Source organism: Salmo trutta, chromosome 24, assembly GCF_901001165.1.
Source record: "Salmo trutta chromosome 24, fSalTru1.1, whole genome shotgun sequence".
NCBI classification, from domain to species: domain Eukaryota; kingdom Metazoa; phylum Chordata; class Actinopteri; order Salmoniformes; family Salmonidae; genus Salmo; species Salmo trutta.
In genome coordinates this window covers 16,306,127-16,329,342 of record NC_042980.1, presented here as the reverse complement: position 1 = coordinate 16,329,342, position 23,216 = coordinate 16,306,127, and the positions used below count along the sequence as shown (strand labels likewise).

The following is a 23,216-nucleotide window of genomic DNA, read 5'->3' as shown; positions in this document are numbered from 1 at the left end:
ATTCTGCCACTGGTAGAGTGTTATCTGCGCTCCAGAGAAATAGAGAGAATATTCTATTGTACATTGTTGATTTAGCACATCATCTGAATATAAAGCATTATCCAACATACTTTCAATGAGCTACTCTGTTTTTCATTGTGCTTTTCCCTATGGTTTCTAAGCAAATTAATTAACATGATACAAAAAAAAGGTAGAATGCAAATGTTGGAGGCCTCACTTTAGGCCTGCATATCCTTTTGTTCCACTTTATTGGACCAAATTATTTAATTGGGTCTCTCTGATTGTGTGCAGACACAGGAAGGAACACAGGCCATTGTGAGCATCCATACAAGCCACAATGCAGAATCAAATTCAATTCCCATCAAAACTGCTGGTTGCCACAGAGGCCACAGTGGCCCAGGAGATTAATGAAGATCTGCATTAAGGCAAAGCGCGGGTCTGAGATGGGAGATTTCTCCCAAATAAAAAGGGCCCTTCACCAAGAACAAAGGGGGCCCTGAAAAGCAATGGGACGTTCGGAGAGGATGAAATAAATCAAGATGAAAAGAAAGGAGTTGGGGAGCGAAGGGAAACGGTCTGAAACAAACCAATTTCTTTCCCTGTGGTTCGATGTACTTTTCTAAATCTACAAGTTGAAAGGTATCATTTGGACGCCTGATGTTTTTGATATATGGCACATACTTGTTTTGGGTCAAGAGCTGGGTATCAGTCCAGAAGTAAGAAAAGTGTGATTTTTTGGGGGGATAAACCTTTTACAAGATAACAGGTTATTTAAAATGTTTAAATACGAGATAAACATGTTAATGATAGCATTATGAACTACAGTATCGATCCACAAAAACCTGTCTCACATGAAGACAAACAAAGAGTTATTCATCTGTTTATAATAGTTGTATTACATGTATCAACGCATTATGAGGCTCCGGTATGAAATGTGACATGCTGTACAGAAGGGCACACAATGACTGACAGTGTCTGAATTAAAAGTCTTTGTCTGCTTTGTTCCTTATTATATCAATTATCTGCAGGGCGACATACAGATGTAAGACCTTAATTTGATCATTCTGTTGCTGAGCTTTCTCCTACACAGCTGGAAATGCAAACTTGTAGTATATTTGAGTTTTAAAAAGACTTCTAAAGTTTGGAAATTCCACATTGAAATTTCAGACTTGATTTGCCCTAATAAAAACCGTATCAACCCCTACAAAAAATGTCCATTTATTATAATCCACATAAATTACATTTCCTGTTGCTAAAGGATTATTTTCCTGCTGTAGCTCAAATTAAGATCCTACATCTGTACTTCAACTGGATTCAAAAGGTGTGTGAAGTGATTTCGATTCTTCATTTGTTGTGATGTGTTTGGTATAACTTCAGTGATTTGTTCTCTGAATACAGCTTGTGTTGAAAGGTGGCCTGTCAACTTAGAGTTAGAGCAACACCATCTGTTTGGTCTGATACATTTGAATCTCTATGTCCCTTTGATCATGTTGTGAGCGATTAACACTTTCTGACAGAAGCTTCAACATTTCTCAATGTTCTAATTTTAACACTAAGATTGAGGCATTTCAAGTCTAAAGTATTGTATGATATAAACATTTAAAAAATCATCATTCTCAATCCTAAGTATCCTTTCAAAAGTAGTATTCGGCACAACAATGTCGTTTTTTCCCAGGTTTTGACCTTGATTTCGGGTGAATTATGATAATGGTTCATTGTTAATGCATGGTCTGAATGTCGCTAGTTTCTTCCATTCTGAAAAAAGAGATTAAACCGAGATCACAAAGCAATATTCCATTCCAAACTTTTTGGGCGGATGCCACCCAAAACAGTGCACTCCACTCTTTCACATTCTCTGCATGGTGTGTCCCGGCCCGCCATATTTACTTCATTTCCCCGGATTCATAGATGCTGCTCGCTGGAGCAGAACATTCCAGCTGCCACCTGAACATCTCATTATTTTTTGAAATATCAAGCTTGTATCTTCTTGATAAATAATTCGCAATAGTATAATGTATCAGACTAAAACATATTTGCAGGGGGCCATGGAGGTTAAAGTGCCAATCTCACCTTTTTAATTTTTTTTCGCCCTGAAGACAGTGATTTCCATATATAGAGTGACCAGGGTTTGTGTTGAACATGAGCAATCGGGATGAAGCGTGCGGCGACACATATTGCTGTCAGAGATTGGAAATGAGGCCTGCTAACCTGTAGGCAGCCTCGCCGGACCAATCAGCTTTGCGCATTGCCAATGCGTTAGCCGCAACTAAAAAGAATTGTGACTGTGAAGTTTTTATCGGAGTCGTTGACAAACATTACTCTTTAATGCAGTTTTGTAGAAATGCATTCTTATCCCTCTTGGAAGGCATTTATCTACTTGAAACCTGCAAAATGGTTGCCACAGGGAAGGATTTCTTTTAATAGACCACAATAAGCTCAGTATAGGACACATTCTGATTTGGGTGAGAGATAGGGCCCCTGCCTTATATTCATGGAAAATTGTTTATCTTCAAGCAGGAGGAGAGAAAAGGCAATTTTACAATAACATTTTAACTTTCATCTGAAATGATTCTTTTCACTCATAAATTGTTCTTTAGAATTTTGAGGCAGGTGCTTTTCAAAGTGAATATTAATCTGCAAGAGGAGACATCATCGAATATGAATAGCAACCACCCAGGACAAATACAAATAATATATTGCTGCATGAAGGGTAAATATAAACAACATTGTTGCTGCATTTATCAATTCAAGAAATATATGTTTGTATTTTTACTAGAACTCAGCAACATTTTATACAAATAGCTGATGATAGATATCTTTATAGCATCTAGACACATTTTCTTTTTAAGAAATTCCAAAATGATTGCATCCACATTTTGGAGGGAGCAATTAAATGAATCCCATCCCCCAAAAAGAAAGTGTTCTGTGGGAAGCAAACGATCCATGGACACAATTCAGATTTGGCTACTTTATGCACGAGCACCTTCTCTTAGGCCTATAGCTTGGGGTCCTTTTCTTGTGGGGTCCCTGTGATATTTGGGCAGGGCCTATCTCTGAGACAGAGCCCAGTGAGCAGGGGACATGATGCAGGAGTGATGCAGAGCAGGGCCGGGAGACGGATGGCCTTGTGCACTCTTAACGCCACTCTCAGGAAGCAGGGACAATAAATCAATAGACTGTCCCTCTCCGGCAGGGGCCAAATGTAAATAAATCAAAAAGAATCCAGAATAAAACAGACTGGTAACTGAAACACGCGGACTCAATAGGGGGACTCCTACAATTGAAATGCCTTTGTGGCGCTTCCCTTACAGCTTGAACCCTGAATCGCTCCACTCACACCAGCATGCCAGGTCATTGCTAGTCTTTTTTTTGTTTTGTCTGTGCTTCAAACCTGAAACTTTAGACTACAAACCAACAGGTACGATGCCACACGCTCAGTATCTAAAGTAGTTAGATTGTGCAACAAATGTCAGTCCTGCTATATGTTAAACAGACGTGCCACAATACAATAGGATCCAATGCATCACCAGCAGTGTTGAGGCTGTAGATTCAGAGTCCACTGCTGCTTTCCCGATCCTCTTCAGATGAACCACAGCATCCTCCTAACAGTATCAACCTACACTGTATAGAGCCCAAAGGCACAGGCAGAGAGCTCTCTGCATGTCAGTGCTGCACGCCACAAGTTCAATTAATGAATGCATAAAAGGTTTAGGTTTTTTTAATGAGAGAATCTGTTGTAGCTCTTTATCGAAGCACTTCATATTTCAGTGAGGTGGAATGTAGCACATTTGCGAGGCAGAACTAATGCTATATAAATCTCAAGTAATAAGCAGGTCCCGGGGACATCATCTAAACGAAGATTTTGTAGCAATTTGAACATGCCTGCAATTTGATTCCAGCCTTAAGTGCATTTGTTTAACAGGTGCTTGAGATGCAAGCGTTTCCCCTCCAAAGTGTTGCGATGTCTCCTTTATTAATTTCTGGAATGGTTGTGGGCGGGAGAGTGTGAAGAAAAAGGGGCGTTTACAAACACTAATCAAAGGTTCAGAGGGGGCTGACTCTTACATTCACCTTGTCTACTTTTTGCTTCATTTGCAAACTAATGATTTAAACCCCCACAATCTGTTTGGGGTCAGCTCTTGTGTATTTTGGATACGCTTGGCTATTAGCATCACTGAAAGCTTCAGATATGTCAAGGCTGCTCCCCCTCCAGTGGTAGTCACCTACTTTAATTTCCCTGCAGGCCTCAGAGGGGGATGGATTCAACTAAAATCACAAGCTGTTTTGTTGGCAATCCTTTGTGGCCTATAATGAATCTAATGAATATAAAGAGAGAGAGGAGGGAGGGAGGGAGAGAGGGATGGAGGCGAATACATTTTGACCACGCTGTGTGGCTTTTACTCGACGATTTGTGACCCACAACAATGGGACAATGGCGAGTGTTTTTGTACCCTTAATTTCTCTTTGTGTTTCAGCTTCATCACTTTCACAGCACCGCATTCAAAGTCGTCAGTTAGAGAATAACTGCTGACTACACCGTCCGTCGGACAAAAGGAGGCTTTAAGATGAATCCCTATCATGGAGCCGGTAGAGCAGAAATTGGGAAAAGAAAACAGACAAATCAAAATTAGTATTTACCAGGGGTTCCTTAATAGAGCCCTGAGGCACTCCGCTTCTTGTCTAACTCCACCAAACCGTGTTAGCAGCTCCTCCAGTCACCTTTTAAACCTGCACTACGTTTACTCAGCCACCTCGGAGAGGACTTGTAGCAGGAGTTTGGCACGTTAATTAAAGTGGTACATCTGATAGGAGTGTGACTGTGTGCAGGTGGAACCCCAGTGGAGGAGTCGTGGTGTAGCTGTCAGAGAAGAGCACTGATTTCACAGGCCCCTCAGGTGGCAGGATCGAATTAACAGCTCTATTGTTCACCTCTCAAACCCAAATTCAGGTCAGGTCTTAAACTCCAAAGAAAATAGAAACTTTTAAGAAACTCTCCTAAACACGTGTCTAGTCTACAAAAAAAAAGAAAAAAGAATGCACCAAAGTCAGACACGCAAATATCATACCCCCAAGGGTCTGTAACTTTCTCACTCATCATTATTCACGATTCATTCAGCACTATGCGTAATCATGGTAGCATCCACATCAATGTAGAAGTGTTAAGGAACATTCTATTCTCCACGGAAAGAATGACTTTTGGTCCCCTAAAAATGGGGGGACTATGTACAAAAAGTGCTAAACGATTCACCCGATATGAATAAAAATACCCTCAAATTAAAGCTGACAGTCATTGTGTCATTTCAAATCCAAAGTGCTGGAGTACAGAGCCTCCCCCCCAAAAATGTGTCATTGTCCCAATACTTTTGGAGCTCATAATGGAATCCTGCAAATCAAAACGTGTATGCATTGTAACCATAAATATAGCTTTTTTGATACTTTGAGGGTTCTCTTGTGGACGCATATGCACATTTACAGTGTTGTTGATAAAAAAAGGTGGTGTGTCACTGCTTTGTGTGAGTATGTTTCCCGGTCCCTGTAATCATTTGTATTCATAAGCTACCCTCCACTTAGCAGCTGCCTCTGTGCATTGGAGATTACCATTATGCATCTACAGTGCCAGGGATAAACATCTTTCCCCACTTTTAAAGTTTGCAAGCATGAGGCATATTTAATACCATATGACTTAAGCATCCCTTCAGGTATCACTTGCAATCTTTTTTTAATTCTATATACATTGTTCAACTTTAATGGGTATCTAATTTGTGTTATCAGCTTACAGGGCAGTAAGTAATAATTTGCATGACTGCCCTAAGTAAATATGCTTCCATAAGAAACCCATAGAATAGACTCTGGAATGGATTATACTCCATATTGGCTATGCCCCGATGATCAATGCTTTTAGAAATAGAGAGAACAGATAGTTTGGTCTGCTGGCAAAATCTTTAAGTCGAAATTGCAGCATTTCCCAGGAAACCTCTCTACTTTTAGATGTTCGTGATAAGACCCTTCAGCCCCATGCTAGTTTTGCCTCCTACCAGAGTGTGATCCGATAGGCCTGTTTCCTCCATAAGGTCAATACCAGGTAAAGTACACCAGGCTGAACAAACACATCATATGGATTTGTACTTGAATTATTCCATCCTCTCTGTGGTAATACAACAACAGCGCTAAAATGCAGGAAGTGCTGTCACTATTAGCTTCTCGCGCTCTAAATTGTCCTGCCCTGTTCTGTGGCCCTGTTATGTACACAACTGTGTGTATTCCTATGTGAGTGTGTAGACAGACTACTATACAAACTGTATCTCTGAGTGTATAAGTATTCAGGCAGCAGTCATCTTTTTCATTTTTCCCCATAGAAACCATTCTGGTCTGACCAATGATAACAAGACTGAGCAGACTGAAGGTCAGTGTGATTACTTGAACTGGTTGGCTTTACACATAAGGGGCTAACGCTACTGATAACCTTCTGCCACTCGCAACACTACTAATACTCCTTAAGACACTGAGAAAGCCTCTGGCAACGTTTGATTATCTGAAACCACTTTGCCTCTGACAGCTCTGATAGTCTACCCAGTACACTCTACCATATGGAGGAACGCTTTTCCTTTCGATTACTGTAAAGGATTACTGTAAAGGATCAAATCAGGTGTAGTCACTGGCGTACTGCACACCCCCGCAAGGCGGGGGGGGCCCTCTCTCTGCCCAAAGGCAATATGTGTAGAATTGCAGGAAATGAGCTTTAAAAGAGCACATTTTCGCTTTGCCCCATGGCAAAATGTGTAGAATTGTAGGAAATTAGCTGCCCCCCCCCGCCCCAAAAAGAACTAAAAGACGAAATAAATAAACAGACGTATGCCTTGGTGTTAAAAGAGTCTGACATTGGGTGGAAACTGAATATACACTGAAGTTAAAGCCATTACTTAAGGAGTAAGAACATATCCAGTGTAACTAACAATACAAGTCTTGACATATAGGCCTTGATGGAAAATAGCAGGGTGTTCCATTGTGTGGGGTACATCTCAGAAGAAAACAGGTTGGCATTGTACTGGGTTGCATCAGGCTTGTGGTGTGTTCATGTGTTCTGGTTGTTAGCTTACCAGACAGCTAATCACCATGGTGGTTGGTGGGAGTGCCACTGTAGGAGGCTGATTTTAGGAACATGTCAGAATTATCAATCAGACACACAAATGCAAATAGCAACAGACAGGCTGTGACGAACATTAGAACACCATCTAAAGACTACCACCGGTTTTTGTTAGCTATTTCCCTCACAGCCCACAGATAGTATTATGGTGTATGTACGTGGTATACCGGTTTGTGCATTATTACTGCCAAGTTGTTTTCAGTATACTATATCCCATTATACCTGCATCAATCAAACCTTCAACCAACTGACTACCGTTGTTAGGCAACCTAAGCTGTAGGTAGTACAGCCTGCATAGCAAAGTGATCACTTGGCCATGCGACCTCATTGCCATGCCTACAATGATTTGCGATTTGCTAAACTATTAGCAAACCCCTGACAGTGTGGTACTGCCTCTTTAAAACCACGCTGGTCAAATATACATACGGCTAAAAGGTCTGCCCACAAAGATTGATTCAAATGCTAAAGATTTTGGATCAAAAGTGACTCTGATTAAAGCTATCGGTTTCAGCGCCATAGAGGTGACGCTATTTTGCATGTGTCTAGTAATTTCTCCCACTTGGTGGAATTGTTGTTAACGTGGATATAATATCAATGCAAACAATATTAATAACCATGACTTGAGGAGCTGGGGAAATGACACTTAATCAATGAAAACAAATCATGTAGACAGTCCTATGATTATCTGGAGGTGTGTGAATATTAATGCTACTGTCCAAATCAATGGAGGGGTTGCATACATTGTCTCCTCAGTATAGCCACGGTAAAGAGATTTCTTCCTATTATACCCCTGTTGCATCGCTAAGAACGATCCATTTGGGAGATGCTAAATGGCCATAAGCTAACAGATCATAGTTGAACAACAAAACATTAGTGATTTTACACTTTTCCGCAATCAAATTGGGATGCTCACATTTCAATTAACGTTGGTTTATTTCGGTTGAGTGTAATTAAGAGGGTTTTGAGGGGGACACAAGAGAGACAGGTTCATTGTCTCGGATTATTCCGATGTACATAGCATTAGTATGTAGCGCAGCGCTCTTCAATTAACTGGTATGAGAAACAAGACATTACTGTGGAAACTGGGCAGGTGACAGATTATTTCATTAATTGATAAAATGGCTGTTAATGAAAATATCAGCCAGGAGCGATACAAGTCAACACTCCTACTTCAGGCCACGGAACACACTTCCAGGGTTCTAGCAGGAGACAAGGAATCACCACAACACCCGAGTTCATTAAATAAAAGTGGAAAACACTTGACTTGATAAAGGATGTTATGTACTTAGCGACACCACAAGCAATAGCTTGAAAAACAAACTCAAAACAATCCACAGGAATACAACACTTTGCTACAGCACATTCATACTGTAAATAAACACAACTTCCACAGAGACTCTCCTGCACTGTCCTACAATATCTATCAGCACACCTTCTCATGACTACCCAGGGTGAGCAACCTAACTAGGTATATAGCGTGACATTATTGTATCAGTGTCCATTAAGTCACTGAGAGCAATCATAACATTCCTTTCCTCAGGGTCTGGCTGGGCCAGATTAGGTTGTAAAGGATGCTGCAGGGGGTCAAACATACCACATCTCACTACAATAATGGCCCTGAATATCAGTTCCATCTCTCACCTGTAATCATTGGCCGGCATTAAAAGCGTTTTTCAATGGAGGGGGACTTCTGCATACTTTTCCAGCGAATGCTTTTGAACTGGGTATAATGTCATCCGTGCTGCAGATATCTTCTGCTTTTGTGCATCTATCCAAGGAGAGAATGGCTAGGCCTATCGGTTACACACTGGGGGTGATGCAGATGCTCTCTAGAACAATGTCACAAACAGATTAAGACCGTGATACGCTGTCCATTCTTGTTCCGTGTCCTTTTTCAAAAGGTTTTTTTTTTGTCTTCAAAAGAATTGTTCTCCTCACAGATAATAACTGGATCTAACTTTCTCCGCAGGACCACAAAAACACAAGCTTATCTTTCCATCCAAATTGACTCAACTTAAAAAAAGAATGTCTCCCAAGTGTCGCGCACAAACCTCCACATAAACAGGCCGCTTTAGACGTCGCGAGCTCACCAAACAAAGTTAGCCAAGGACAGGGCTAGTTCAGTTCACTGTGTCAAATTCAGGGGACTTGGGAGAAGGGGGTCGTTCAACTGGTAATAATAGCACACATTCACATCAACACAAGACCGGGGCTCAGAGTTGTTCCCTTTACTTCGCTTTCTCCGTTTCAAACTTTCAGTTTCTAACTTTCACTTCCGAACAGATGTAGCGTCGATTGAGCAAGAAAGTTGTGTACATGCAACAGATACCCTTTCTTGGCATTAAAGACTAATATTTTGACATTATCAGGTAATATAAGCTCTTTGGGGGGGGAGATCTAAGGTTTTTGACTGTTTCTTTTCATTCTATGACTGTAATACGTGTCAGATTATCTAGTTTGCCAGTCCATCTGTATTACTGTTTCAGACTCACTCAGACGCATTATAAAGACATAAGGCTTATATCAAACCATCCTGTGTGTGAGCATTCTGTGACAGTCGTTTCAGCAGATAGCGTCACGATAATCTAAGAATGTCACGGTATTAAATACATATCACATTTCCAGTGACAAAACTGCAAGATAAAAGCAAGTGACTAACTACCTTATGCAAAATAAACTTTTGTGAAAAGCACGACTGTTCATTGCGTGAACAATGTGCGATTTCCTTTTTGGAAAAACAAAACGTGAAAATAAGTATATGAGAAGTCCTATGAGAAGAGATACAAAACAACAGTTTAAAACAGTAATGAATGGACAAACGGAAGTTGTTTGAGCAATTGTAGAGCAACACAAAACAGCCCAGTTAGTATACTCTGTCCCACTTTATCAGGCATCTAGACCATTGTCCATGGGGAGTTAACTTTAGACCGACTGTTTACTGGCTGAAAGACTAGGCATGCATCTGAAGCCACACAGGCAAGATAATGTATCCCAGGCCACAAAAGCAGACGAATCACTGTGCATTAAGACTGACTATACAAAAGGCAACAATGGCTTGCATAAACACCATTTAGAACTGTTCACATGGCATTGAAGAGATGGGCGTCGACTCAGTATTGCAGCAAAGCCGGCGCATTGTGCTGAGGTGAAAAGAAGTCTAATGAACAGGAAGCCTTATTTGAGAGAGCTGACAGTAACCATACAACGGCGCCATTGTGGGCCTGCCACCAACCCTGTGGGTCTCTACATTAGGAAAAATGATGAGAAAGTAAGCCCAAAAGACACACTGGGCCCTTGGACTGACGTAAATGGAGGCCAACAATAACAGGGAACACAAGCTGTCTGCACCTTTACCCAATGCTGCACGTTTACATGCACAGAACATCACCACTCATGGTCCTGATTAAAAGGCCCTGGACAGATGGAACTTTGAAGTAAATTTGGAAAGATTTAACAGGAAATCCATTAATTTTAAAAGCAAGTTAAAATACATTTCACACTTTTAAAGTAATATATAGTTTAACAGGGAAAACTTGTAGACTGTCACACATATACACACACATGGGCCCATGTGTATACACACACACACACACACACACACACACACACACACACACACACACACACACACACACACACACACACACACACACACACACACACACCCTGCCTCAAGCTCCATCAATCTTCTACAAAGGGATGACATCACCAATAAGCATTCCCTCAAGCTTTAAGCAATAAGTAACCTTATTTACTGATGAGATAATCCCTCCCTATTGTCTAGCCCTCCACTTTGCTCTTCTCTCTCGCAGCGGAGGAATCAGACAGCATTTTGCTAAGGTGACGGAGCATGCACAGGATTCAGAGCTAAAGCATACAAAGGGTTTCCTATTTGGTGGCCTTTCACATGGCCACAGGCTTAGTCAGTTCAAAGCAACAGGACCAGGTAGAGATCATTGCCACTCTAAAACCATTTGTTTTTCCAAAGTATCTTCCTCTTTTTTTACACCGTATAATAAGGCTTACTTTGTATGTGATGTTTTAAATTCATAGTTGCTATTTCATGAAGCTAGTTTGGGGAAAAGTATGAAACTCACAATTTAGTGTGTATTGTGACTTCTCAAATTTTGTACAGATCACATATTTTTTGTATAAATTATGCATTCCTGGAATTTCATAACTATGCATTACAAAGTGGTATTGATTACAAAATGTGGTGGCTGCATCTGATTAATTTCCATGAAATTGCGATGAAAAATGACTAATCTTGATTTGACAGTTAGGCTCTGTCCAAAGACAGTTTAAGGTAATAGAGCATACAGCAGCCAAGAGAGCTTACCTTTGCACTTCAGACAAGCACACATGCCACCTAGCTATATAATTGTAGGTGTAAGTAGTATCCCGGTCTTAGTAAGGTCAGGTAGGGGTGGGGAGAAAACTGCTGAGACAGCATGGTATGCCTAATAGAAAGGGAAGTGATGACAAAGTGGCATAAACAATAAATAGTCAGCGTTTGTGTTAATGGAAGCATGTGTTAATGTCAAACCTTTCACGTTTTCAACCTTTTAGATTCTATTCCCTTACATACAAGACTAATACAAAACATGTTGATTAAAAGTGTGGGGTGAAGGCTAACCATTTTATTTACAAAGATTTTAGAGGAAATCGAGAAAGTTAAGTCACATAGTTCCCCCAGTTTTTCAGTGCCACTTGAGTTTAACTTTTACAGGGAAAATAAACAAGAATGTGTGGTAATAATTCTAGTCTAACAGACATGAATCAACACGGGGAAAAATATAACATTTTTAACAAGATATAATGCCACTTCATATCATATTTCATCCAGTGTCAGAGCAAGTCTCTTAAAAGGTGCCATTTGTTGTTTGTTTTTCGGAGCGGTACATAGACAGTCATGAAAGGCCTTGGGAACTTATCAGATATTCAGTTTGCCGGCGCTTTAGAAAAGCTAAACACACAGTCTCAGGGGAATCCCTCAAGACTCCCAATCTCTCCCCCATGTCACCAGGGAAGAACAAAGCCCCCATAGTCATTTCTCCTAATTTCACTACAGCCTGTCAAAATCCTGTTTTCCTTTTCTCCCTCTCTTCAACAAGTACTTTATGCTGGGATCAGTCAAGTCTGAGCCGCCCACAAAAACCAGCGGCTCTCGCTACGTCGTCTTTCAGCACAAAGTTTGACACAACAACTCCCTGCCATTCACTTCCCTACACCATGCAATTTGCTTCCATTTGTCAAACAGCAGTATCCCTCACAAAAGAAAATGCTGGCACAATAAAAAGTTACAAAAACATTGTCCCATCAATCCAAAATGGCCACGTGACTAGCTCTTTATTAGCCCTAACAAAACAACTTCCCACAATTTGCAGTACTTTCTCTTGTTATGGATACTTCTTGTTACATTATGTTTTCACTCAATTGATAATGAAACACCTTTTCACAGAATAGAATGTCTTACACCTCTTTAAAATCAGCAACCACCATATCATATGTCCCTTAAAATGCAGACGGGCTGACTGACACAGTCTGAATTCATCCATCATGTCATTCATTGCCTCCTCATTGTGCTGACTCTGATTTTGTATTTGATTTCTTTGGGATTAACTTCATTGTGTGGCCGGATAGGTTTCTCTTTCTGTTGCTCAGAAGGCTATTATTTATTAGAGCTACATCAGCACTACGTTGACAGCATTGCTATTTCCCACCTATTCAGATATGTCTTAAAATTCCCCTATTATGTGAAACGTGGAAGGTATCAGGTTAATAATACTTATTGTGCCAACTTTGTTGTTGCCATTCTCGCGGCGAACGTTATCGAGGGGCGAGCATAGGGATATACGCTGACTGTAATTGTAGATTGTGCCCCGAGTATTCCTATTGTGGCGGGTGGCGTGCGCTGCAGTCCCAGATAGGTTGTGAATGCTGTCAACGCTGTGTCAGGTGTATTAGCACCTCGGAGAGCCAGGCTGCTCCAGCTGCTGTGCGCCGAAGCCCTCCCAGGGCCCTGGCCACCAGCCTGACACCCGACACAAAGTAATCACAGATCACAGCGTTTAATCACTGAAACAAGCACTCCAGAGGATCGCAGTGTCAATATCCCACTCTCTCATTATCTGTTTGGATTGCACATCCACACTGTCAGATAAACAGAGTGGAAAATTAAGATTAAAAATATGGAAATTTCATTTCAGGCAGCCGGCTCCTCTCACTGGCCCATTATGCTATTGATTACCTCGGAATTCAATTTCTGTTTCAATGTAAACTTTAATCTATTCGCAACTCAACAATTCAACTCCCCTGGGTCTATTTGAGAGTAAGTAACCATTTAATATGACGGAGGCTAAAAATTCACTACCGTTAATGAATTGTGTAAATCAGTCAGCTTTAAAAGCACCTAATGGCTTGCAGTTCACGAACCCACATGTCGGCTCCATTTTAGATCCTACTTAACCAAGGCTAAATACTGCCATTTAGACATATCTATTTACTGACACCCTTCTCCAAATCTGGGATGATTACTGCTCTCAGTTTGAGGGGAGTCAAGTACCTCTCCTAATTTGAAGAGATAACAGCATATTTAAATTATAACATATTTGGTTACGTTCCTTGATGATTAAAATAAAAGGTAAGAACTAAGAATGTTTCATTGTGAAAATGTTGTTCAACTATTGTGTATGGTTTGACCTTGTACCACTTACAGCCTGTTGTGTTGGGGGCGTCAGGGCTAAGGCCGCTCGACACAGCTGCTAACTAAAGGGTAAGGTACCTGAGGTGAAACGACAGTCACACAACTTAAGATATGGATTTAACTAAAGAAAATGATAAGACACTAATGATAAGGTTATGACAGGTTGTACACTGAACAAAAATAAACACAACATGCAACAATTTTAACGATTTTACTGAGTTACAGTTCATATATGGAAATCAGTCAATTGAAATGAATTCATCAGGCCCTAATCTATGGATTTCACGACTGGGAATACAGATATGCATCTGTAGGTGGGGGCATGGATCAGAAAACCAGGCAATATCTGGTGACCACCATTTGCCTCATGAAGCATGACACATCTCCTTCGCATAGAGTTGATCAGGCTGTTGATTGTGGCCTGTGGAATGTTGCTCTTAAAATGGCTGTGCCAAGTTGCTGGAACTGGAACACGCTTTCGAACACATCGATCCAGAGCATCCCAAACATGCTAAATAGGTGGTGACATGTCTGGTGAGTATGCAGGCCATGGGAAGAACTGGGACATTTTCGCTTCCAGGAATGGTGTACAGATCCTTGCGACATTGGACCGTGCATTACCATGCGGAAACATGAGATGACATGACAATGGGCCTCAGGGATCTTGTCACGGTATCTCTGCGCATTCAAATTGCCATTGATGAAATATAATTGTGTTTGTTGTCCGTAGCTTATGCCTGCCCTTACCATAACCCCACTGCTACCATGGGACATTCTGTTTACAACGTTAAAATCAGCAAACTGCTCGCCCACACAATGCCATACACGTGGTCTGCGGTTGTGAGGCCGGTTGGACGTACTGCCAAATTCTCTAAAACATTGGAGGCGGCTTATGGTAGAGAAAAATTACGTTCACTTGCAACAGCTCTGGTGGACATTCCTGCAGTCAGCTTGCCAATTGCACACTCCCTCAAAGCTTGAGGCATCTGTGGCATTGTGTTGTGCGACTTAACTGCACATTTTAGATTGGCCTTGTATTGCCCCCAGCACAAGGTGCACCTGTGTAATGATCATGCTGTTTAATCAGCTTCTTGATATGCCACAACTATCAGGTGGATGGATTATCTTGGCAAAGGAGAAATGCTCACTAACAGGAATGTAAACAAATTGGTGCACCAACATTTGGAGAAATCAGCTTTTTGTGCGTATAGGAAATTTCTGGGATCTTTTATTTCAGCTCATTAAAACATGGGACCAAGACTGTACATGTTGCGTTTATATTTTTGTGCAGTATATTTACTCATGGCAAGATCATAAAAAAGCTAAGCAAAAAATACAACAAATCATTGTCTAAGTATTCAACTAATACAGTTTTTATTCATTGGATTACATTCATATTGCATCTTTAACGGTCATATGGTGTCTTGATTTTTTGCATGGCTTATTGAGAAAGTTTAAAGAGTCAATCATCTGATGGTAGTAGTCCCACAAACTGAAACAGTGAATCAATGGTTACAGTTCCATAACCGCATACATATAACACAAGCAGCATATGTAGCTCAGATGATCAGAGTGGGGAAAAACATGTTGATAGTACACACAACGATTCTCTTCTAAAGCAGTCATGCCTTTCGCATCATTTCATAAGCTCTTTGAGTGGTCATCTAGTATACATGCTAACACACAATCCATCTACTTCTGACCTGCTTTTCATCCACAGCTTTGTTCCAAAAACAGAGGTAGCAATAGTCATTCTACTCAGAGTGCAAGAAGACCAAATCTGGTCTTAAAAAGACAATCAATGAATACAGTGCAATTACGAAGGATCGATATTCTGATCAAGGCACAATGATTACTGGAAACAATAAGACATGTGTATGCTCTTTTTTTAAACAAGTACAAAATCTAATTTAACTTAAAACTATTCACTCACTGGTCAAACCCACTGTCAGCTAGGTAGGTTTTACTCGGAATAACCTAAAATGTGTATCCAACCAGTATGAGCTACTTTTTTATTGCACCAGTAAACACTCCACACCCCTAAATCTTTACATGCAACCAAATGCAGGATTGTGAATAATCCTACCCCAGGGGCCATGCAACACACATACAAAAACAAATATCGCAAAACAATCAATACAACACAACCAGTAATTTGTTTCAATAAAGGCACACATTGCTTCAAACAATTGCTCCTGGGCAGTTATGGACCCATAGCCTACGTATGCTGATCACGTGACACACCGAGGTGGCACCACAGCTCCCAGAGTGCTGGGGAATTTGTTTTCTTCTCCTGATGGTAACCAAGTAAAACTCCAGAACCTAGTTATAGCAGGGACCTTAAGGGTTGCCCTATTGCCTGGGGCAAGTGAACTGAGCATTCGGGCAAGTTGAGCTTGTTCTAAAGTCGCCCCAGGTGATTTTGTTTTACTGAAAACAACAAGAATGTAAGGAATTCCAGTACGCTAAGCTTAAAACTAATATTTCTTGTTTATCCCCATTGTTTAAGTGAAAGGCAGACGATATGGCATTTATGGCAGTTAGGAAAGTTGAGCCTTCTCTTTGGCTGTTCCATTAGGCAGGGGATTTGGGATTTGAAAACAACCAAACTTGTCTCGCGTCGTGATACGATTTGCCCAACTTTAGTCCCGCCCCGTTCAGCTCCCGTCACCCCCAAACGTTCCCCTGCCCACTGCTTCTCACCGCTCTCCTTCCATTGGAATTGTCTTAGGCTGTGAACGTTACCGCTTCATTTCCCCTAGGCAGATGGGACAGGTCGCATAGAGGCTAGGCCTACAGTTGTTCAGACTGATACAGCAGGTCAGATCACTGATGTTTAGGTGTAGGCTGCTACAACGTTTCTGTAGAGGCTTTGTTTGGGTCTGTCGAGAGTGAGTTCTTACCCTGTTTGCTAAAATAATATCCGAGTCTATAGACGTGCCCGATTCGCGTGACCTGTGGTTTTCATGAATCTGACAGGTCAACACCCACACAGCACTCTGATGAGAAGGACATAGTGCGCAAATTGACAGATTAGGAGGTAAGGCAAAAAACTAAAACAAAAAAAAACAGTAGGCCTACTTTGTCCCCAATTTCAACACTTTTGCCTATTTAAAAAAAATTATTAACCCAAATTATAACGGGTGGGGCACTGCCCCATATAATTGAAAAGTGCAAAAGCAAAACGCCTGATCGCCACACCTTTGCCAGCGGTGTTGAAGAAGGCATTGTGAAATCAAGAGCTGGATAATATTTGGTCATCTCTGGTACAGTGTGTGAGGCATCCTCATGGTGTGGCCAGCACAGAGGGCCACATTACAGGGGTGAAAAGGTCAGACAACGGTGTCACAGGGCCGTCTCAAAGATGACACAGCTCCCCTCGGACAGGCTCAGGTCCGTCAGTCCGTTGATCACATTGGGATGGCTTTTGTTCAGATGAACCTGAAAGGGTATAAGGAGAGCAGAGTCACAAATAGATTCTACTGTAGCTTGTCGTCTGAGGTAGAATCTGTGAATGGCTGATTTAGGATGGATCTCAGACTGGATTGAGGAATTTGTCTTCCACAGGAGCACGCAAAGTGGTTATTTTGGTCTCTTAAGAACTTTGAAATTCTTCGGCGATAATCACAACAATAATGTAGACTTCAACACACTTGTTTCTTACGGACTATGCTGTTTAACATGATAATTTATCACAGACACAAGATCTAAAGCAAAATGATCTTGATACATACAAAACACTCATTCAAAATGGCTATTGAAATACTGTTGTTTTCCACAGAGAGCCAAAAGGTGTCCTTTTATCTAGTTCCAGCCGGCACAAAGAGGCTATGACAAACCAAGTATTTTGGCAACACGAATGCACACGGAGAGGGGAAAAACAGGTGAAAACGGTTAGCCACAATATCAGATATACTCCCAACTCAGGGATTCTCATTCTGCTCAGACAAAAGGAACGAGAGGTTGGTATCAGATGATTTAATGTATTTAAACCTTGACTGACAACTATAGAAAGTTCCCACTCGGTTTGTGAGACGTCTCAGTATTTAATAAGTGGTGCTAGAGAGCGGTTCTGGGAGTTGGAGTAATCTGATCTGGAGAGAGCAGCCCACAATAAAGAAAGAGACGTAAGGGCCTGAACAATGTCTCTACCAATCCGCCACTGTGCAGGAGAAGACGATACCAAATAATACGACAGTGTGCTGAGTCTTTGAAATCAGTATTTTACCCATTTCAGTCTGTGGCTGGGGAGATACAGTTCTCCTGATAAATTTGTACCAGGGACAGAGAGAAAATGAAATGATGCCTACTTTTTCTTATTTCACAAAGACCTGTTTGAAGTTGCAATATCGTATCTGTAGTCCCTGACAGATGCACATAAAAATGGAATTGAACGATGAATAGCTACCCAGCCCTTATCTGGAGAGTGGCTGAAGGGGAAATACATCACAAATGAATTTCAAAGCAAAAAAAATATATAAGGATGTGCTCTATTACAGTAATCCCCATAGGAAGTTTATCCCAAATCGAGACAAAGTTAAAACCCAATATTTCAAAATAGATAAAGAGCAAAGAAAGCTGCTTTTCTAGAATGATCTCTGAAATGATTTCAAAATTACATTTTTGGAAATAGATTACACGGACGATCCATTTGATAATATCAGAGTCATGTAAAATGACAAAAGGGACATTTCTCGCATGAAATTAAAACTTATGGTATAGTATATAGAAATGCAGCTACATAAATAGCACTACACACTATCAGTACAAATATTCACAGAACTCCCTTGTGTGTACGACTGACTGTTGTTTTGGGCAAAGGGACGCCAGTTGTTATAAGGCGTGTGCTATAAGGATTAGGGTGAGTGTAGCTGTGTGCACTAAGAGTGCTGACTGAGTTAGGACAAAGGAGGAGGGCGGGGTTGGTTGGGTCGGTTACCTGTTTGGCTGCATGGAGCAGGGATGCTGCCTCTGCCTTGCCTGTCTGCTGGACCGTCTGGTAGAACACTCCTTCCTGGTTCTGAAGCAGAACGTAGGGCTCATCATATTCCTGGATCCTCCCAGCATCTAGAACCTGCAATCAGACACAGGAGAGAGTAGTAGGGCGAGGGCCACACAGCCTATATACTTTACTGCTTAAAAACTAGCCTTTCAGCTGTTTCACTGGTGAGTGATCCACACAAGACAATAGAGGTCGAGTGAGAAACAGTAGTTCTCTGCTGTCTCGGAACCATCCATTTCATGTGACTCACGCCAACAACAAACACCAGGGCTTGTTTCTGCCTGACGGGGCTGTGGACATTCCCTGTAGCTGCTGTGAAAGTGTGCGCTGACAGTGTCAGACAGAAGATCAGGCCTAAGCAAGGTTATCCATGCATTTATCCATGCATGCATTTCAGCACCGCAAGGGTGGTCCTCAACTGTGTCAAAGGCAACAATCACACCTTCAGCACGCTTCAGAAAATTACCATCATGTCTCTGTCATCACATGCAATGTAAAACAGGCAAAGAATATCTCGTATTCAAAGAGCTCCATAAAGGCCTAGCATTACATTCGGTCTCCCTTTAAAAGGAGCGAGATCTCCTGAAAATAGGCAAAGCCCACTCTGTTACATCTTAAGGCTCATTTTGGAACAGTAACACATAGCATTGTGTGAACAACAACAGAACACTGCATTTCTCTACCATAGTTAGCTCCGTAGTACATATGCAGGCCAAAGAGTTTCCTACTCAAGAAAACTCTCTCATTCATCAGGGGTGTCGCTTAATCATTTGGATGAGGCAATTCAGGTGGGTCCCAAGTCTGTTCTATCAAACAGCGTGACAATCTGGGGGCGTTTGACACGGGGACAGGTGTGGAAACGTTCCCGCTGTGTGACATTTGGCTTTTCCTCTTGCCCATCTCAACAGCCATTTACCGGGTCAGCCAGTGTCCTGGAGGACAGGAAACAAATGCTGCCACAAATGGCACTAATTGGCACCTCTGCAGGCAGTGGGCTAGAAGAGGCCAAAGATCAACTGGCACGAGGGCATGGGGGGCACGGGCTGGCCTGGTCACTGCCCACCTGGCCCCACTAAGAGGGGGTGAGATTAGGGAGTAATGGGGCCGGCTGTCACTTCGAGCTAAACTCTTAGTACTTCACTGACTGGGCTGGTTGTAAAGTCTGACCCTGAGTTATTCTTAGATACTGTACTGTAGAGGCCTTGACAGGTCTAAAAAGTTGGACCTGTTCCAAAATGGACCTGGGGCTTTCCCATCCGGAACCGGTATGCACAAATTAATTAAGTAAATATAGAGACCCGTTCCCGAACAGACCCGAGGACAACTAGACCCATTCCGTAAAGATCTGGTCAGATCCAGACCCGTTCCGATCCGAGTGAGGGAGCAACAGAAAAGTCCAATTGTAAGCTACTATATTAACCAGAACTAAGAAAGCGCGAGGGAGATGAGGTAAAGAGAGGTGATGCTCTACCAGGGGCTGTGCTGTGTGTGTAGGCTACTGTGAGTGACACAGGGAGGAGGGAGAGTGACGGCAACCAACCAAGCTGACTTGCGCTATAGTAGACTAATAGCTAGGTTATTTATCATCCAATATGATTACGTAGTACCCGTCTTGACCGCATCAAACCGCGAGAAGCTAGTTAAGCTAATTGAGGCTGCATACACGCTCTCGTCCTACACAGTTACAAACAACTCCATTCAGAATATAAAGTAGCAGCCTACTGTTTGGCTCTAGATCGTTGTAGCCTATCCATCAACTTTTAATTCCATCACTTTAAATCCATCTTCCATTGATTATATATATATATATATATATATATATATATATATATATATATATATATATCTCTATTGATTATAATCCATTGATTAAACATCTCAAACCTTTTTCCCCACACAGAGGTTCTATGACTGTAGATAATTGTCGCTTTGATGATTTATGATTGGCCAACAACAAGTTACATGTAAAAAGAGTCTCTCCCCCTCCATCGCGGTCGGATCTGCATGGGTCTTTCCGGACAAGTCAGTTAAAATTACACATACCCGAGACCCGTAACAATCATATCAGATCTGACCCAGAACAGTGAAATTACTTAGAATTCTGGCTGCTCGGTTCCCGGATCGGGTCTGGGGTACAGGTGGATCCGTGAAGACCTCTACTGTATAGTAGGAAGCAGAAATATGTGCAAGCGTTTTCATATTGAGTGTACTGTGTATGGCTCAGTGAAGAAGCACACACAGTGCTAGCCATATAGTTACTTAACACTGGAGGGAGGCCTCACCAGGATCCGGTCACAGTCGATGATAGTGTTGAGTCGGTGGGCGATGGTGAGCACAGTACACTCCCTGAACTTCTCCCGGATGGTCTGCTGGATAAGGCCGTCGGTTCTAAAGGAGCAGGGGAAGAGAATACCTCGGCACCCATGCAGAAACAATACGTTCTTCCTACACACCCCTGGGCAGGGATTTTACTTTACACAACAAAACAATGGCTAATCCTTAGCCAGGTATGTGCAGCTGTACTAAAGGAAAATGGGATAGAGTTACAGTGTCAGAGAACCAGGGGCCATACCTTCATTCATCAAGGTGTTAAACCTTGATATTTTTACCTCTATATGGTATGTGTTTGTCCTAAAATGGAATATACTGATGTATGAGTTACAACACTACAATGACAACTAGCACAAATATGTGGGTCAAAGTGTTCTCACCTGGGGTCCACATTAGCGGTGGCCTCGTCGATGATGAGGATTTTGTTCCGTCTGAGGATGGCTCTGGCCAGACAGACTAGCTGCCTCTGACCCACGCTGAAGTTGGAGCCCGACTCAGCCAGCATGGTCTCCAGCCTCCCAGGCAGCTCCTCCACCACGGTCCTCAGCTGCACCTGCAGGGAGAGGAGAGGAAGCAGGGACCCTCCATTACCCCTGTAGAAAGGCCTCCCGGGGGGGTATCTTAAAAAAAACATCCAACACACACCCATTAACCGGCTGGCACAATGCAGGGCCAGGTCCACTGATGACCTTGGCCACCACTCCCTTGTGACCAGCCTCTTGCTTTAATCCAGGCCAGTAAACCCATTGAGGAGCGGGGAGACTGGGGACCAGGAGCCGGAGCCCTTCACTGTGGGGGAACCCTGCCTTCATCCTCTAGTGCCTAACTGGCAAACGCAGCACAACACATCTCCCCAGCACTTTGAATGGCTCCCAGTTACAAGCCGCACATTGAGCTGGGCCCCACGGCCCTAATGGGATTTCCCCCCCCATGACTTGTGGCGAGCAGGGAGGCTGAATGGCAGCATTGTGGAGGGGGACAGAGGGATCCCCCCATGGGCCTCTGAGGGGGAAGCATTCAGAGCCCACACTGGAGTACCTCTCCCAGTGCATTCCACAGGTCCTCGTCTGTGTGCTGGCTGAAAGGGTCCAGATTCTTCCTCATGGTGCCCGTGAAGAGGACCGGGTCCTGCATGGGGATGGATGGATATAGAAAGAGAAGGCCATGGCCAGTTAGGATAATGACGAGGGGGAGACGTTTAAAGAGGGTTAAGACAGGCTGTATAGAGCGGCGCTACGTGTGAGGGAGAGGTGTTCACAATGGGGCCTGCAATGCCACACTCAGGAGCCCGATTCAATACTCGGCTCCGGCCCACTAGCCAACACTAAGTTGATCTTTTTACTTTGGAAACCGTAGCTTGTGCTGCGGTCTTGTTTGAGAGCAGAGGATCTGTATAGAGGTTGTCTGGGCATAGAAAAGGTGCATGTAAATCATAAAACATTTCTCAAATGACCTAAAAGGTCAACTATAGTCATGTTTAAAATCTCTCAAAAAGCTGTTATAAAAAATACAAATATATATATATATATATATATATATATAAAGAAAATTCACAATGTTCATTCAAATTCATGAAGTTAGATGTGCCCTCTCTAAATTACAGTTGAAAAAGTTTATATCAACATCCCTAGTTTTTAGTTGACAAATGTGTGCATGAGTAAAAAGGAGTTATCCTTCAGCTGGCTGGCTTTTCTCCATGCTATAATTTTTATTTATTTTTTTAAACAGCTTGGAGCAGTTCTGTGGGAGCTCTGTGTATTTACAGTGAGCTACACACCTGTATCAAGGTTCAGGCATACAACCACCCTTAAGAGAGCAAATACAGCTCTTTATTATAGTGCAGTCAAAATAGCTCTCCACTCCAAAGGCACTGTTCCAGCATGCCCTTGTGTTTGCTGTAAACCTGGCAAACAGGAGCACAGCTACACGTCCTCATGCCAAGTCTCTTTAGAAGATATTTATTCAGAAATCCTAGCCCAATGTAAAAGCGATTTAAAAAAAAATACTAAATAAAAAGGGGACTCTCCTTTCGA

General features: G+C 42.2%; 1 protein-coding gene across 4 annotated transcripts in view; it reads right to left on the bottom strand.

The window, feature by feature from the left end:
* Nucleotides 1-15,201: 15,201 nt before the first annotated feature.
* Nucleotides 15,202-23,216, bottom strand: part of LOC115160814 (multidrug resistance-associated protein 4) — a 47,298-nt gene continuing 39,283 nt past the window's right edge. For all 4 annotated transcript variants that reach the window (XM_029711267.1, XM_029711266.1, XM_029711268.1 and 1 more), the window contains 5 exons: nt 22,222-22,311; nt 21,564-21,736; nt 21,135-21,240; nt 18,790-18,924; nt 15,202-17,291 (listed from right to left, as the gene is read on the bottom strand). In XM_029711267.1, the coding sequence (XP_029567127.1) occupies nt 17,196-17,291; nt 18,790-18,924; nt 21,135-21,240; nt 21,564-21,736; nt 22,222-22,311 (600 nt within the window). In that variant the 3' untranslated portion in view covers nt 15,202-17,195. The remainder of the gene's footprint in view (nt 17,292-18,789; nt 18,925-21,134; nt 21,241-21,563; nt 21,737-22,221; nt 22,312-23,216) is intronic.